This window comes from Erpetoichthys calabaricus, chromosome 4 (assembly GCF_900747795.2).
Source record: "Erpetoichthys calabaricus chromosome 4, fErpCal1.3, whole genome shotgun sequence".
Classification (NCBI taxonomy): domain Eukaryota; kingdom Metazoa; phylum Chordata; class Cladistia; order Polypteriformes; family Polypteridae; genus Erpetoichthys; species Erpetoichthys calabaricus.
The window spans coordinates 266,956,158-266,974,798 of NC_041397.2; the positions used below are offsets into that span (position 1 = coordinate 266,956,158).

The 18,641-nt window shown below is 36.9% G+C and overlaps 1 protein-coding gene across 1 annotated transcript in view; it reads right to left on the minus strand.

The window, feature by feature from the left end:
* Window positions 1–18,641, minus strand: part of spag17 (sperm associated antigen 17) — a 143,097-nt gene that overhangs the window by 55,478 nt on the left and 68,978 nt on the right. Inside the window, exons 23-29 of the mRNA XM_051926662.1 lie at window positions 16,925–17,029; window positions 16,114–16,224; window positions 15,794–16,009; window positions 10,442–10,561; window positions 5,927–6,105; window positions 4,394–4,529; window positions 2,184–2,404 (exon numbers count right to left, since the gene is read on the minus strand). Coding sequence (XP_051782622.1) covers window positions 2,184–2,404; window positions 4,394–4,529; window positions 5,927–6,105; window positions 10,442–10,561; window positions 15,794–16,009; window positions 16,114–16,224; window positions 16,925–17,029 — 1,088 coding nt within the window. The remainder of the gene's footprint in view (window positions 1–2,183; window positions 2,405–4,393; window positions 4,530–5,926; window positions 6,106–10,441; window positions 10,562–15,793; window positions 16,010–16,113; window positions 16,225–16,924; window positions 17,030–18,641) is intronic.

Consider the following 18,641-nt stretch of genomic DNA (forward strand, 5'->3'; position numbering starts at 1 on the left):
TTTCAATCACATTGAGCATTTAGGAACCTCTTGTTGCCTTTGTACATGGGAAATTCCAGTCCTCTTGTGGACGCCAAATGACATTATGCCCAGCCATGGACTGATATAGATATTTTGTCATTTTATATATAGAAAGGCTGCAAAAATCTTTACCTATCTAAATATTACAAAAATCATTAATCTATATTCATCCCAATTAATATCCACCCTGTAAACAGAGTAAAACCCTTGTTAGTCTTACAGATGAATTTTGCTCCAAGGGTTATCATTTTAGGCTACATCTTTGGCCACTTGAAAAAAAAAGATGGGCTAAGCTGCTTCATATTAGGATACTGGACACTTTTTTGACTGCTCATTCTATGCAAGTCTTGGGCATACTGCTGTCTCTTGGGGCAGTTTGACAGCATTTGGGAGGTGTGGAGGAGAAAATTGTATTATTTGTTATTGGTTTATTTGTGTATGGTGGCTGTGGTCCTTAAAAGGGCACTCTGAAGAAGAAAAAATAAGTAAAGGGTCTTCTTTGTGCTTTTACCCTGTGTCTGTGTATCTGTCTGTTGGGTTTACGCGGCAACAGTGCCCTGTAGCGTTCTTGTGCTGTTTATACTTTACTTAATAAACACAGCCAGAACATTTTTAATGCAGACTGCAGAAAATCTGCAGCAGCAAAAACAAATGAGTGAAATACTTTGTAACATCTACATGCAGAAATAAATGCTATGCTGTAATCAATCTAAGACTGCAGCGTGGAGATAAATGAGTAGCACAGAAACAACGTTTTATTATTTCCAAAATGAATGATGACCAGTGAAATAGTCAAATATATTAGCTTTCCCAACCCCCATGTAAAACAGATAAATTAAAAAGGGGAATACAAAGAGTGCACTTTACAGATGACATTTTCCTGACTCTGAAATCATATGTATGCTTGCACATTATCTATCTCATACAACATCATTGACTAGATGTTAGATATCTTTAAAAGTAGTTACCTTTTGCCTATATGAATTGTGTTGTGGTGAAATTAGGGTGAGCAGCACAAAATTATGAAAACAATCTTTTCTTTTTTGTGGCTCCCAGGTTAGACTGGGATTGGTTTGTTGCACCAAAATATTATCATCTTAAAGTTACAAAAAAAAGTGTTACTACATCTCACATCCCCAGACACGCTGGTGCACCACAACCACTAATTTGCTCAGCCCTGAGACTTATAAATTCAATTCAATTCTTTTTTTTGTATAGTGCTAAGAATACTGTAACAAATCCACAGATAAAATGCAATTACCATTATAACAATTACTAAGTACATAATGCAAATGCATACATAGATTTGTATCTGTATGTAAAACAAAGCAGTTCCAAACTTATTAACATAAACTGAAGCTACAATATCTGTCCATTAACATTATTGTTAGCAATGGATGAGAGGAAAAGAAAAACTGCAGTCAGCAGCACACCTGAAGAAAACAAACCTCTGTAACCTTTATAATGCCATACTTCTCTGCACACTTACAGCACTTGACCAAAATAACAGCCAGAGCACCAAGAGGACCTCAGCTAATAAAGACAGAGAGAGAGAGAGAGAGAGAGAGAGAGAGAGAGAGAGAGAGAGAGAGAGAGAGCGCATTTCCTATCGGCTACAGAACCATTCACTCTGAAGATGTTTGGTGAAAGTCTTTTGGCAGACTATACTAATTTACAGCCTACTAATGTAGACTGTATGCCAAATGACTCTTATAACTTCATTATCCTTCCTCAGTGTATTTCCAAACATTGAACCTGGTCCATTCGTGCAGCTAATGTTCCCTGCTGGACAAAAGGATGGAGTAAATTGGTATGACATTACAAAAAAAAAGGTTTCTCCAAAATCCCCCAGAATGGCATAATCATACTTTTATTTTCAAACTTTATTTCCCTGTGAAACACTTTGATATATTTAATAATACACTTAAGATAATGGGGAAAATGAAAAACTGACATATAGGAATGTCTAATAATAGACAGACAGACAGACAGATAGACAGATACTGTATATATACAATTCTAATCCTTGTTGTAGCAGTTTGGGTTAATGTGTAAACCAATAGTAAAAAATGGTAATTTGGCTAATTAACAATAATTTCAGAATTGCTTTATAGCCTAACAAACCACATTTTGTTCAAGGCGTGCACTTGAAAATTGCTAACCTCTCTGGTGACTGGATCTGTGGCTTTGAAAGCATTAAAATTCTTCATTTCAATTTTTTCAGAACCCTTTGTTGCTATTCTATGACCAGATGGTGTAGTTGTAACCAAAGTTACTATTGTCATGTCTTGTGATCCTCCTGTGGCAGGCTTTGCCTCTGAGCCATTAACTTCAACTGGTTCAGCCTTAATGGGGGTGGGATTTGCTTGATGAGAAGATTTTCCTGTAGAAAATAATGACATCTAGACATTCAGAAAATCAACTTTATTCACTTGAAATTAATGTGTAAATATGAAACATGCAGGAGCTAATAAAATAATCATTAAAGAAGCATGTGTAGAGCATGTGTATAATATTGTGATGTGCAAGAAAGGCAAAGAAGGGAATACATGACAGCCATCCTGATGCTTCAGACCCATAGATAAAAGGGGGTCTGTTTAGTTCACAGCTTCTGGTCCTGCATGGCACTCTGAGAAGTGTGACCAGACCTAGAAGGCACATACGTCATATAGAGTGACGGCAAGCAACAAGATGAGAGAGCAAGTTCATAAGAGGGTAGGCTTTAAATTGCTGTAATGGTCAGAGCAGATCTAAAGTTTCATTTTTGTTGTTTTGATTGTGTCTCCTGTGTCCCAGACATAAGAGGAATTGGGAAAAATTGATTATGCATAAAGGAAAATAAAGATGCTTAGAAGCATGTCTGCTTTACCTATCAAACACTGTGACTGCATTCTTCATTCTAATACAGCAAGTAAGAATATCAGTCCTCAAGAAAATAAACATCTTCAGAGAATGTTACTAATATCTTTATGTGGTTCACACCATTGAAAAGTGAAGTGACCCATTAAATTTAGATGAATCTTGGAAGTGATCTAACTTAACACCCTGACCTAGCGTATAGGGTAATAGATTAAGTGTCAGTTTCTTCCAAGAATCAACAAGGTTATCAGGTAGAAGCAACTGGAAATAATAATATATACCTGTCTGAAATGACAGTCTCAATAGGACCCTGTCTGCTTGTCCTTTAAAAGGGAATTTAGAGAAGGTGCTCTTATCTGTGACCAACAGAGGGCTGGACTATGGTTGTCACATTCTAGCATATTATACTCTGATTTAACTCCCTTCCTTTCATCCATCCAACCATCTATATTTTGTTTTAATACTTTTTATTCTGTTAATGGCTTACAGGACGTTGCAGCTCATCCCAGCAACACCTTTTGGTGCAAAGCAGGAACCGGGTGCCAGTCTATCACAAAGCGCAATTAGACACACATAAACAATGAATCATAGTAGTCAATTTAAAGTTTTAAGTGGGTTCAAAGAATAGATGTAGATACAGAGTTTAGTAAACAGATTGACTTCAGTCAGTTGCACTATGAATCATTTTTTATATAATTTAGTTATCCAGTACTTTATTTTTATTTGCGATTTTTAAATTCTTTGTCCTGAGTTCCATTTGTAGAAGCTGGAAAAAGAATATTACAAATTATATATTGTTATTATTCTAATGTTGGCACAATATGGTATTAGTGCTGCTGTCTCACACCTTCAGGAGACTAATGTAGAATCCCAAACCTCTCAGCTTGAAGTTTGGGTTTTCTTATATTACTCTGATTTCCTTCCACACATCAAAGATTTTTTATTACTGTTAAAGTCAAAGTTTGGTAGAAACGATGAATATAAAGAGAGACGGTTAAGAGGATATGAACAAGGATAATTTGAACAAGGTAAGCATGTGCCCTTTAAAAGACAGGGAGAGAGACAGGGAACCTACTGCATGCTGCTGGAAATGGAGGACCACAAGATAACTGCAGTACATTACCACAAGGTACCAAATGTATAGCTTCTGCAATTTACACTTTTTGCAAGGGACTGCTCATACAGAACTGTGATGCTATAAATTGCACAATACAGTTACTCTTTAATTTACATGGTTTTGTGTTGTGGCTCCATTTGTGTTTTCTGCTTCTCCTCTAGTTTTATGTTGCAACTTTTGTTTGGGGCATTATAAATTACACAGTACAGTGACCATTCAATAGCTGTGTGGATTTCTCTTCCAAACAACTGTTACTAGGCCCTTTAGTCATTACTGTTTTGACCCGTGCAGTGTTGTTGGTGTACCAAACAGAATATTTTGATTTGCAACGTCATCAAGGTAATCCCCAAGAAGGATCACTAAACATCCCAAGCTTTTGAGGTGTTATGCCTGTACCTTTTTTATCTGTATCTTCTTTAGAATCTTTCTTTGGTGGTGGTGGTGCAACCTCTTGTGGACTTGGTGTTGGCTCTTCTGGCTGAGGGACAGTGTAATCTGTCCGATGTATTACAGTGCCATCAGCAAAAAGAAACTAGAAAACAAATGGTTAAACAAACTGTGATAGTAACATTTCATAGAAAATTCTTATAGATAAGTGAGACATTTATGGTCACAAAAATATTGTGACATGCAGTGAGCTGCTGAGAAACTATGGGAAAACAGATGCTTTAATTGAGAGGGTTGCAAGAGGTGATTGGTAATTGTAAAGGGTGGGCATACCCCTTGGCAGATGAAAAACAAGGAGATGGTTTAAAGGAAAGAGGAGCACATGGTTCAAGAAGAAAGGAGACAAGGGATAGCAGTAAAGAAGAGTTGTAGTAACAAGTAAAACAGCAGGATAAAATTTCATGAAAAAAGGGTGTCAGATGGGAAATTAACATAAAAGCAGAATCTTTCCTTATCTTTTTTGGAGATATGCTCCATGCTCTAGAACAGGGGTAGGCAACGTCGGTCCTGGAGTGCCACAGTATGTGCAGGTTTTTGTTCCAACCCAGTTCCTTAACGAGAACTCAATTATTGCTGATGAAGCACATATTGCTTACGTGACATTTTAGTGCTTCATTTTAGTGGTCTCGCTTGTTAAGGTTCTCCAACCTTAATTGCTTATTTCAATCTTAAACTGCTGCATTCAGTGTTTTAATTGCTCCTTATTAGCAATAAGACGTAAAAGACAAAGCAGCCAGCAGTTCTCCAGCTAGCTTTTTTCCAATTACATCTGTGTGTGTTCATCATGCACGGTTTGATTTAATAAAACACTTAATAGAAAAATGTGACAGACTGAAAATGATCTGTTTTAGGCTTCAAATCATTTGGATGATATCCTTGGAAAGGAAAAAAATCTACGATATAAAAGCCTTACATTGCACAGACTAACAAGCCATAAAGTTAAATAAGGTCTGAGATTGGCAATGATTGGTTTCTAATTAAGCAATTGGGTTGGAATGAAAACCTGTAGCCACTGCGGCTCACCAGGACCGACATTGCCTACCCCTGTTTTACATCTTATTGCTAATAAGGAGCAATTAAAACACTGAATGCAGCAGTTTAAGATTGAAATAAGCAATTAAGGTTGGAGAACCTTAACAAGCGAGACCACTAAAATGAAGCATTAAAATGTCACTTAAGCAATATGTGCTTCATCAGCAATAATTGAGTTCTCGTTAAGGAACTGGGTTGGAACAAAAACCTGCACATACTGTGGCACTCCAGGACCGACGTTGCCTACCCCTGCTCTAGAAAACAGAGTTGGCATTAGATCACCTTGTATGACAGTGGTAGGACAAAAGTAAAGAATGAAAACCCTCCAGCAACTGAGAGTCTTTTGCGGTTTCATTACATCAGTTTTTAGCGATGAAGAGTACTGTATTTTATTGTGATTTAAATGAAAAGTGTGGAAGGAAATGGAAATGAAAAACTGATTTTGTTTACCTGTATGGAACCATCTCTCATGCATCTGATTACAGTTCCTTCACTTGTAATGACTCTTGACAACTCTTCTATTACAGTGAGTGGCTTTCTCTCTAACCGATAAGATGTATTGTCTTGCATGGGATATTTCTGCCTAACAAGGATTTTGTTAGAAATTTGCATGTTCTGATTCTTTATACCTGAAAGCAAGAGTTACATTGTGAAAAATGTTAAGTTTCAAGTAATTTTTAAGCCATTTTGATTACATTTTTAGCACAATTCACAATGTCAGAGTTTTCTCAAAACAAACAAAAAATATACATTACAGTCAGCTTCCTGCCATTTACTCTTTGAATACACACATTACATAACATTACCCAATCTGCTTAATATAATTCTAGGTCACAGGGTGCCAGATCCTATCCCAGCAGCATCAGGTGGATATGAAGAGTGGTGTGCAACAGTTTGCTCTAAGTTTACTATTTTGCACTCAGCGATGGCCATGGCCAGGTCTCTTGGGAAAACTTCTGATAAAGTCTGTAGGTCTTTAATGGACCTCATTCAACATCATCAGACTCACATTGGATGCTGATCTCAGGGAGCTCTTAGACATACACACATGGTGAACCTAAAACTGCCATACAACTTGACATGCACCATAGTAGGAATGTGGGAAAAATCTATAGTACCTGTACACTGGAAGAATGTGCAAAACTATATACTCTGTGTGACGGACGGCTGGCAGCTCATCCTGGCTGACATATCCAAGACGCTAGATGGAGTCTTCCCTACAGCATGGAGGTGCCCCGGATTCCCACAGGGCACATTGGGAGATGGAGTTCGGCTTCACAGCCCTGCTGGGTACCGTGGGTGCCATTATGTGATGCTGCAGGGAGACGCGGGGATTTTTATCTTCTTTGTAGCCCGGAAGTACTCCCAACTCATGGGGACAGAAGAACAGAAGTACTTCTGGGCTGAAGAAAAATATAAGTCTTCATCTGACCCAGAAGTGCTATTGAATCACATGGACAGAAGGACAGGAGCACTTCTGGGTCAAGGACTATATAAAGGACTAAGCGAGACCCTGGAAGCTGAGCTGGAGTTGGGAGGTAGAGTGATGGAGCTGCTGGGAGAGAAGGATTGATTTATTGTATTGTATTATTGATTATCGGGGTGATTGTGGTGTCTACTGTGGCCCAATATCGAAAAGAAAAGAAACTAAAAAGATTATCGGTGCTTTTACTTGGTGTCCTGGATGTTTGTCTGCGGGGTTTGGGGAGCAACAGCGCCCTCTAGTGTCACAACAGACAAAAACTGGGCACAGCATTTGAATTTTGTACATTGACTCCATGCAACACCAGCCACTGTTTCACCAGCCCATTGAGGTGGTACAACTACAGGAAAGATTTCATGAGGCTCATACATTTTAAATTAAATAAAAAATACACACAAATAATTGATCATCATTATCAACTGTACTTCAGAGGCAGTATTGGTTATCTTTTTTAGAGTGATCTGAGAAATAATGAGTATCTGACATGGTCTATTCATGTCTTATAGAATGTGTCGCAGGTGTGAGGGGTATTGTCATGTTTTGCTGTAGGAACTGCCTGTCCCTGCGCCCTTGCCTACACCTTTAATGCATGATTTGTCTCTTGCCATCGTTCTTGTAAGTTGTGAAGTGTTATCAGTTATTATACAGTTATTACCTATAATTCTTAAATCTCATTTTGTTCCTGTCACAAAACAATATTCAGTTATTGCAACTACTTTAATTCTGCTTTCTCACAAGTACCTGTTATCTCATATTTTGACATTTTGATTATCTCCAGTGTTGTTTCTGCTTTTGCCTTTTGCTAATGTTTTTTCTATATATATGTGTTTCAAACTCCTTACCAATATTTTGTCTGAATTTTACCTGCTTCTTGATTTTGTTTTTTGAAATGATCAGCATGTCTGACATGCCTGTATCAAGCCAATCTTTAAACAAAGCTACCACAAGGCAAACACTGAATGTGCCTTTAACCCCCAGATTACTAGAAAGAATGGGCAAATCAAGATGCTAAAGTCTCAGTGCAGGTTAATGAAGCGAATGTTTTGCAATTATTGACATATGGATGGCTGGCGTAGATTATTGATTTTGGTCATGGCACGGGTTTAATGTTCATGTCTGTGCTGCAAATCTTCCCAATTTAGTGATCCTTTATAAATATTTTTTCTTCATCTCTCCTCCCCTTAGGGTGATGGACTTTCAAGAGCTGGTGTCAGTCCTGCATTTACTCACGATGGACTAAAGGACATCTTTGAAGTGATTCCTCCTCGGCCTTCACTGCTGTTTGCCTGGTGAATCATGTGTTTGTAAACAACAGGTGGAAGTTACCACTTCTTAGTCAACAACCAAAATCAATGACATGCACAACATGCACATTAGTGTGGGATCCCAAATTTGATCATATACATCTGCAGAATGTAGACAACAGCTTTGAAAGGATCTTTCCTGTAGGTTGATATATGATGGAACTTTAATACTTGGGTTGATTCAACAGCTGTGAAGACCCACTATTAAAGTTTGTGATACTCGGTGCAATAAAGTCCAGTGCTCTAAATATATCTTGACTTGTCTTGTCAACTTTCACTTGAAGATAATGTACAGCAATTTCCTTCAAGTTTAAATAATTTGCACATGGTCATGTCTCTTGGAGAACTTGTGATAAATCATGTAGGTCTTCAGTAAGCTTCATTAAACATTATCCAACTCACATAGAGTCCATGGAGTAAAATATAGAACTGATAACAGAAAGACATTTGTGCTTTTAAGAATAATTCATTTCTGAGTAAAAATTAGAATTTCTTTCACTATGAGTTCCAGATAGAAGAATGAATGAATAAGTATTACATTTAAACTTGAGAATACTCTCAATATATTAACCAGATTTCATCACTTACAAAGTTTTTTAATGGTACTTTGCTTTTCGATTATGAAACTGGAAATTATTATTGTTATGCACATTATGACATGATTCTTGCTATTGTTCCCCCACTAAACTAGCATCCTGGGTACAGAGTTTGTGCTTAGTTGCTTTTTGTTTGCATTTGGTGTGCTCTTCTCTTTCTTATATGGACTTTTCTCTGGGTATTCTATATTTAAAAAATGTGCAAGAGTTTACATTGTCCCGGTGTGTGTGTGTGTTACAATTCAAGTTACAATTATTTACATTTTTTTCACAACTGGGGCACAGAGAGGTTAGGGAACATGATCAGGTACACACCGTGAGTCAAAGCAGTGCTCCGCAACCGGTGTGCCGTGAGCCGATACAGGTGTGACGCGGTCAAATAAGACAATTTTCTAACTAAATAATATTTCAACGGTCCTCCTTAGAAACACAATAACGAGAATACGTGCAATGAAATATTCGCGTAAATAGCCTTTTAAAGGTTTCATAATTTTATGTGTCATTTCTCTGAAATAATAAATCCCATCGCCTGTCGCCTACGACGTAGGCCCTACGTAGTCGCCAGACAACTCCGTAGTATGCTTTGATAGGCAGATCGCTCCGTGCCCTCACCTAGATTCAATTCAAGCTGACGTATTAGTCGTGCTACGTCGCATTCACTCGTCTTGCGACAGTAGTTATCATTCATTACTATTAGTTGTGTTGCTGAATTGTGTATGGTTAACGTTCTTCGTGTGATTCATATTTAGTTTTATACCCCTTTAAATATGGATAAATTTTTACGTGGAAAAGATTCGTCTTCACGTACAGATGATGAAGAACCCAGCACAAGTGTTGCAAAAAAAACCCAAAGAAGATTGTGAAAAGGAAGTACAACGAAGACTACATTCGATATGGATTCTCGTGGTGTGGTGACGAAACGGCTCCAAAGCCACAATGCATCATTTGCGGCGATCAGCTATCAAACGAGGCAATGGCACCCAGTAAACTAAATCGCCAGCTAAATTCAAACCATCCCAGTTACGCCAAAAAAGACAAACAACTCTTGTGTTAATTAAAAATGATAAGCGGTCATGCTTAAAAGATCTTGACCAAGAACTTCGGGTTGCGCTGTCAAATATTGAGCCGAATATAAAACTTTTGTGTTCATTGAAACAAGCGCAGGTATCACATTAATCAGTCATTATGTTATAATAATTATTATTATTAAAAAATTTGACGCCCCAAAGCTGAAAGAAATTTTTTTTTTTGCGCCTCCTCAAGGAACAAAAAAAAAAAGAAAGTACCGTAGTTTGGACGCCCCTAAATAGCTGGCGCTCGGAGCGGAGCCGAACCCCCCATACCCACCCCCCGCTACAGCGACGACACTGCTATATATTATAGCTTTGATGTGCCGCGGAATTCTAGGAAAAACTTTGGTGTGTCGTAGGTATGAAAAGGTTGCGGAGCACTGAGTCAAAGACAGGAAATGAACCAGAAACTTATGACTTAAGAGTCCAGCACTTTAAATGCTACACAATACTGAGTACCTAAAATAAAAAATCCTTGTATCCTTAAAAATTTCAGCAAAAACTAGACTGACCTGATGAAGATTCTGTAATATAGTTTACTAATAGTCCATTGGGAGTGCACACATTTAGGGTCTGGAAAGCTGGTCCTAGTAAACTATCATCTGTGGATTCTGTAGGTGAAGGATCAGCTACTACCTGCAATAAATCAGAGATGACCTACGATGAAACATATTTGGGGGGAAAAAATAAATAAATAAATAAAAAATATTATATATATATATATATATATATATATATATATATATATATATATAAATAAATAAATATGTATGGATATATACATATATATTTTTTATATACTGTGTATATATACAGTATATATATATATATATATATATATATATATATACACAGTATATATATATATATATATATATATATATATATATATATATATATATACACACACACACATACACAGACACACACATTTTATGAAATTTACTACAAAAACAATATTGGCCAAGATGCACAATGACATATGAATTGAGAGCAGTCCCAATTTCCCAGAAAATATAAAAAAGCAAATGTAAAAGTACTACTACCATAACATTATCAAACCAGCATAATCCAGTTCGGGGTCAGATCCTATGGTGCCAGCACTGGGTACAAGGCAGGAATAAGCCCTATACAGAGGGTCAGTTCATTGCAGAATCCTACTATGTGTGAGACTTCACATTTATTAACATTAAGTTTACTCTGCCATGTATATACCTAAATTTGAAATTTGTCCAAATATTTTAATGAAGGTATGTAACATATGTGGTAATCAACTTAAATTATAGTGATTTGCAAATTTAAGAGTTTACTTTGTATAGTATATACAATAAGTTTGTCTAGTATAAGAGTCTGATGAACTGACTTAATGCCCAAAACTGCCAGGACAGGTCCTGTAATTGAGAAAATACAATCACAAAACAAATCACTTGCACCATAACTGCTATTTTTTTGCATTTCAGTCAATTCCGGACTTATTTATACTTCACACAGAATATGTGCCACTTATAGAACTAAACTGCTCAAACAATAGAGTGTAAAATTCAGATTAAATAATAGCCATCTCTCCAGTGCTACCTGGAGTTTTTCTTCCGTCATAAAACCCTAGCATGTTAGTAAAACAACACCTCCATTATATTATGCAAACTGTTTGTTAACTTCCCTGGACATTTACTCTTGTAACTTGTTATTTTATATTTGCTTCAGTTACTTCACCTTTAATTTAAAGTTGAAGAGACAAAATCAAAACCAGTTCAATTATACTAGAAGTCAAATTGCAGGCAAGAGTTGCTTCCAGATTTTAAATAAATTGGAATATAAAAAGAGTATCTGATAACTACAGGGATGATTTCAGGAAACACTGATAAAATGCATTAGAGTCCATTTAAAAGTAGGCTATGCATACATGTACACTTCATGCTATCACATAAATGCTTACTGTAAATTATAAAGAACAGATGTGGTAATGATGATGATAGTCTGCCCCCTGTTTGCATGCATAGAGAATTTAGTTAAAGCATATGATGAAGGAATCTCGTAATACTGCCTACAGATACAGTAATCTAACATTAAAAGTTCAACTGTACAAAGAGTTTGTTAGAACAGCCCAGCAGCACATTACTGTTCTCAGCTGGTATTTTATAAGTGAATTAGTTATCATGTTGCTACAATACTAAAAAACTACTACGTCTGAAGTGTTACCTATGTTGTGCTTTTTTTTATCCATTTATTTTTCTTAACCCATTTAGTACAATAAAGCTTCTCCAGAAGCCATAACCCTCATAGCATTACTGTATCAGGTACAAGACATAAACCAACATCGGAAGGAAAGTCAGTCCATCACAGAAAAATACTCACATACATAAACACAGTCACAGTATATTCATTCTTGCAAGGGGGAAATAAGCCTTACATACCTCCCCAACTCAGGAAAAGCTGGATGATATGGAAAATGCAAATAAAAACATAAAGCAGTGATTTTGAAATTTTCTTTCACTTGTAATCCATCACAAACAGTACAAAGACAAGATATTTAATGTTTAGTCTGGTCAACTTTATATTTTTTCATAAATACACATCAAGTCTTGCTGTTGAGGGCCAGCAACACATTACAAAAAAAATTGAGCTGGGGCAATTTAGGGCCAATAATAAGTTAAAAAAAGAAAATAATAATGTGAGTAGAAACAGATGATGTTTAACAGGTAATTGTAATCATGCTTTGGTATACAGGCCTAGTCCTTTAAGAGAAAAGATAGGGCAAAAATCGCCAATTTTCTCACAAATATGCGGGAAAATCATAAAAAATTGTAAAAGTATTGTTTCTCAAAGAAAAAGACAGATAGGAAGGGATTTGGGTATTTCACCCTCAACAGTGCATAATATAACTAAGTGATTTGTGGAATCTTGATAAATTTCAGTGAGTAAAGGGCAAGGGTGCAAGGCTAAGCTGACTGCCCATGATCTCCGATCCCTTAGATGACACTGCAACAAGAACCATCATTCATCAATAAATAATATAGCAAGATGTGCTCAGGAGTATTTTAGTAAACCTTTATCAAACAACACAATATGTAGTTACATACACAAATAAAAGTTACAGCTGTACTGGGCAAAAGGGAAGCTGTATTTTAGCAGTGTGCGAAGTGCTGTCAACTTCTTTGAACTCAGAGGCATCTGGGATGGACACAGTGGAAACATATTATGTTGGATGGACAAATCAATATTTCAGGTCTTTTTTGAAAGATATGCATGTTGTAACCTCCACACCAAAGAGGATACCAACTAAAAGTCCAGATACCAGTGTCTGTAATGGTATGGGGTTATGTCAGTGCCCAGGGCAAAGTTAAATTGTACTTCTATAAGGGCACCAGTAATGTCAAAAGGTAGATCTCTTCCATAAATGACTACGCATATTTCAGCAAGACAATGAAAAACCATATTTTGTACGCATTACAAAGGCATGGGTGCATTGGAAGAAGGTACAGTTGCGCGACTAGCATGGCTGCAGTACTGATCTGTCCCTAACTAAGAATGTGTAGTGCATTTTGAAATCCAAAATGCAACAGTGAAGAACCCATACTGTTGTATACCTTAAGACTTGTTTTCAAGAACAATTGGACAAAATTACACCCGAAACTCTCAATAAATTGGTGTCTTTAGTGCCTAAACATTTATTATTTATTTTGAGAAAGAAAGGTAACATTACAAAGTGGTAAACTTTTTACTGTCCAAACTTCTTTTGGAATATGTTCCAAGTATCAAAATCAAAATAAATATTTATTTAAAAAGCAATAAAATTCATTAGTTAATAATAATTCATTACATTTATATAGCGCTTTCTCAGTACTCAAAGCGCTACCCACACAGGGAGGAACCGGGAAGCGAACCCACAATCTTTCACAGTCTCCTTACTGCAAAGCAGCAGCATTACCACTGCGCCACCTGTGAGGGCATCAATTATTGGGCTGCTATATTATTTTCAGGTCAAATATCATTTACTATCATTTATTGATCATTGCTTTCTGTTTTTATTTGCTTTTTCCATACTGTCCCAACTTTTTCTGTGTTGGGGTTGTACATGCCTTTTGAGTATGAGAAGAAGCTGAACACTTGTTGAAAACCAACATCAACACAGGTAGAACTTGTAAACCCCATACAACTGCAGTAGACCTTATGTACTGTGCCACCATTCCGACTGTTGTTGAGCAAAACAAATTAATTCACTGGATCAGAGATCCTACCTGGCAGGGAGAAAATTCTTTGTTAGTTGTGGTAATTATAACTCAAAGACACATGATATTCTATATGGTGTTCCACAAGGCTCTATCCTGGGTCCACTGCTCTTCTCAATCTACATGCTTCCATTAGGTCAGATTATCTCAGGGCACAACGTGAGCTACCACAGCTATGCTGATGACACACAGCTGTATTTATCAATAGCACCTGATGACCCCAAATCTCTTGATTCGCTAACACAATGTCTAACTTGTATCTCAGAATGGATGAATAGTAACTTTCTCAAATTAAATAAAGAAAAAACCGAAATCTTAGTGATTGGCAATAATGGATACAATGAGGCTATTAGAAATAAACTGGATGCATTAGGATTAAAAGTCAAATCGGAGGTAAAAAGCTTAGGGGTAACCGTTGATTGTAATCTGAATTTTAAATCGCATATTAATCAGATCACTAGGACAGCATTTTTTCACCTAAGAAACATAGCAAAAGTTAGACCTCTTATATCATCGAAAGATGCAGAGAAATTAGTTCATGCGTTTGTTTTCAGTCGGCTAGATTACTGCAACGCACTCCTCTCAGGACTACCCAAAAAAGACATCAATCGTTTGCAACTAGTGCAGAATGCAGCTGCTAGAATCCTTACCAGGAAAAGAAAATCCGAACACATTTCTCCAGTTTTGATGTCACTACACTGGTTACCTGTGTCATTCAGAATTGACTTTAAAATTCTGCTTATGGTTTATAAAGCTTTAAATAATCTCGCCCCGGCTTATATATCGGAATGTCTGACACCTTATATTCCAAATCGTAACCTCAGATCCTCAACTGAGTGTCTCCTTAGAATTCCAAGAGCAAAACTTAAAAGAAGTGGTGAGGCGGCCTTCTGCTGTTATGCACCTAAAATCTGGAATAGCCTGCCAGTAGGAATTCGCCAGGCTAATACAGTGGAGCACTTTAAAAAACTACTGAAAACACATTATTTTAACATGGCCTTCTCATAACTTCACTGTAATTTAATCCTGATACTCTGTATATCTAATTCATTATAATAACTATTCATTCAAAATCTGTACTAACCCCTACTCTCTCTTCTGTTTCCTTTTCCAGTGTCCTGTTGGTGGTGGCGTGCGCCACCACCATCGACCCAAAGCACCATGATGTTCCAACAATGATGGATGGATTAAAAGCCAGAAGTCTGTATGACCATCAGCATCAAGTGACTCCGTGAAAAACCCAAACTACAAAGAGGACTATTTCATTTATGTTAGGTAGAATGCCCAAAGGGGACTGGGCGGTCTCGTGGCCTGGAACCCCTACAGATTTTATTTTTTTCTCCAGCCTTCTGGAGTTTTTTTTTGTTTTTTCTGTCCACCCTGGCCATCGGACCTTACTCCTTTCTATGTTAATTAATGTTGTCTTATTTTAATTTCTTATTTTGTCTTTTATTTTTCTTCTCTCCATTATATAAAGCACTTTGAGCTACTTTTTGTATGAAAATGTGCTATATAAATAAATGTTGTTGTTGTTGTTATTTGTAACCTGAGTAAAATGCAGATGTTGTTGTTACTCTGAGTTTTATTTAAATAACTGAATTATGAAAATACATATAGTTTCACTGAAAGCAAAACCTACCTGTTCTTCGCATTTCATAGGTTCTTCTACTACTGGGGGTGTTGGAGCACTGCTTTTTCCCTTTTCACCTTTAGGGGAACGGGAAGATTTTAACTTTGGAGTTTTGCCTCGTAGTACTGGTGTTGTTGGAGTTACAGGCTGAGAGGGGGTAGGAGAAACCGTCTGGATAGAGGGGATGTTCAGCATTGACTGTAGATTGGGATCTTTTTCCACTGTATCAAAACAAATAAATACATTTTTATCACATTTTTAAAATATCAGTACGAAACAGTCAACATTACTTTATTTGCTGTTACAAAACTAGCAATATCTGTACCTTTGCATTCTCCTGAGGAGCCATAATTACTAAAAGAAAGGTGAATTCCATTTTCTAAAACAGCTGAAAATGATCCAAACTTGCTGACACATCTTTTCTCCTTCTTCACTTCTAATAGGAAGACAAGATATCTTTAATCTTGATCAATTACTCTCTATGTATTTACAAGGAACAGTAAGCTGTATGAAATTCAGTTAAATACAAGATAAGAAAATGAAGTGGGTACTTTATGATGGTGCTTAATGTGAGATGTGACATTAAATAAAGACTCCTTGAGGATGAATAATGAAAAACAATTTTTGACGAATATGATCAATAATCTTGTGAATGCGAATGTAAATCTGGCAACTCAGAACAGTTATGATGCTTCACATACCCTATTTATTATTTCTCAAAAGGTCATGAAAATTCATTTATGACACACAGCCTACACATTTCACTACTTCTTGCCTTAGCCATCACAAATGAACCCAGGTGAAACATTGTATGACTCAGATGTAATGGTGTATTTTTGATTTCACTTGGAGCCACAAGTATTCTTTTCCTTTTGAAGCAACACAGATCAGGGCTGGCATTTAGACGACCATTCACTCTAAAGAACTGTAACACGATCTGACAGTGACATTCCTCAATGCATGTATTTTATATTATAAACTAATATAATGAACAACTTTCAATACATAATCATACCTGAAAAGTGTTGTAAATTTATAGTCTGAGAGACAAATTCATAAAATGAAATGTGAATATGGGAAAGGAAATGTACACAAGTACATTATTACATAATAAAAATCTTATTAAACTGACATACCATCCTCAGGTGCACTTTTACTTTCAGCATCCTTCTGTGGATCAATGATGTGTATATAAAATGAGTGTCCATCAATCATTACTGTAAAGTCAATTAATGATAAACCTAAAGCAAAAAAGTACTTTGATTAGATTAAACAGTTACAGCAGCAAAGCTATTCTTTTTTGGTATCTAAAGTTTATAAAATAACTAAATATATTGAAATGACATTGCCAAACTCGGTATAATTCAGAATAATGAGAACCTGAGGCCTATCCATGTAGCTCTGAGTGCAAGGGAGGAAACAACTGAGACAGGGCACCAGACTATAGCAGTGTTCACTCACACACATCCACACAGGAGTCAGTTTAGAGCTGCCAGTTAAACTAACTTGCATGCCTTAGGGATGTACAGTAGTAGGAAAACCAGAACATCCAGAAGAAAGCCTACTCAAACACAGGGAGAAGACACAAACTCCATGTGGACAACATCCAGGTATGGGATTCAAACACAAGATCATGAAGCTGTCATTGCTACACTGTGCCACTTTGTTCTTGACTAAATGTACTTTTCGAACATTTATATTTATAAAAGTTAAGATCACATATTTTGATCTAAACATTCAGGACAGGACTGTATCTAGCAGACAACAAAGAAATGAAACACATATTAAAGAGATTTAAATTGCAGTGTTTCTCAAAAAATATTCACATATATCAATAATGCATACATCTAGCAGGTGCTCCTTCCAGTCTTGGTTCATGCCTTGCACCCAGTGCTACCAATTTTAATGTTATTATGAGGGGAAGTCAAGCTAAAGTAAGGAAATTGGATTTATCAGAAAATGGAATGAACCTTAACAAAACTGATAATGTGATTTCTCAATGTAGTCTCCACCCTTCTCAATGCACTTGCACCACCTGCCTGGAACTGCCCGGATTCCAGCAGAATAAAAGGTTTTGTCTTGTCCTCACTACCACTTGTGGCTCGCTTTCTTCACATCATCATCTATCTTGAATCGACAACTACCCAGATGTTTTTTAGAGGTCCAAAAAGATGGAAATCACACAGTGCCAAATCTGGCGAATAAGGAGGATGTGGCAATGCCTCTAACTTCAGTTTCTCCAGACAAGCCTTAGTGTTCTTAGCAGTGTGTGGACGGGCATTGCCTTGTAGCAAAAGGACTCCTTGAGACAGCAGTCCCTGCTGCTTGGACTGAATAGCAGGCTTCACGTTGGTCTCCAGCGAGTCACAGTAGCTTGTACTAGTGAGTGTAGTACCCCTTGGCACGTAGTGTTCGACAGTAACTCTGGTGCACAAGTGGTTGCGATGACAAGACAAAACCTTTTATTCTGCTGGAATCCAGGCACTTCCAGGTAGGTGGCACAAGTGCATTGAGAAGGGTGGAGACTACATTGAGAAATTACATTATCAGTTTTGTTAAGGTTCATTTCCATTTTCTAATAAATCCCATATTCTAACTTTAACTTGACTCCCCCTCGTAGTAACACAGAATTAAATAAAAACAATATTAAAATAGTTATAGAGTAAGAATTCCCCTAGGGTTGCATCTGTCCACTTCTTTCACTGGTGTCTCTATCATTTGCCCTACCTGGGCATACGGTACATATGTAGGACCGAAAGTAAACTAGATCAACATACTAGAATAGGTTTTACTCTCCTTTTAGGGTTCTGTCAGTGTTTTGTGACACACTTTCCCCTTTCCAACCTCTTAAAA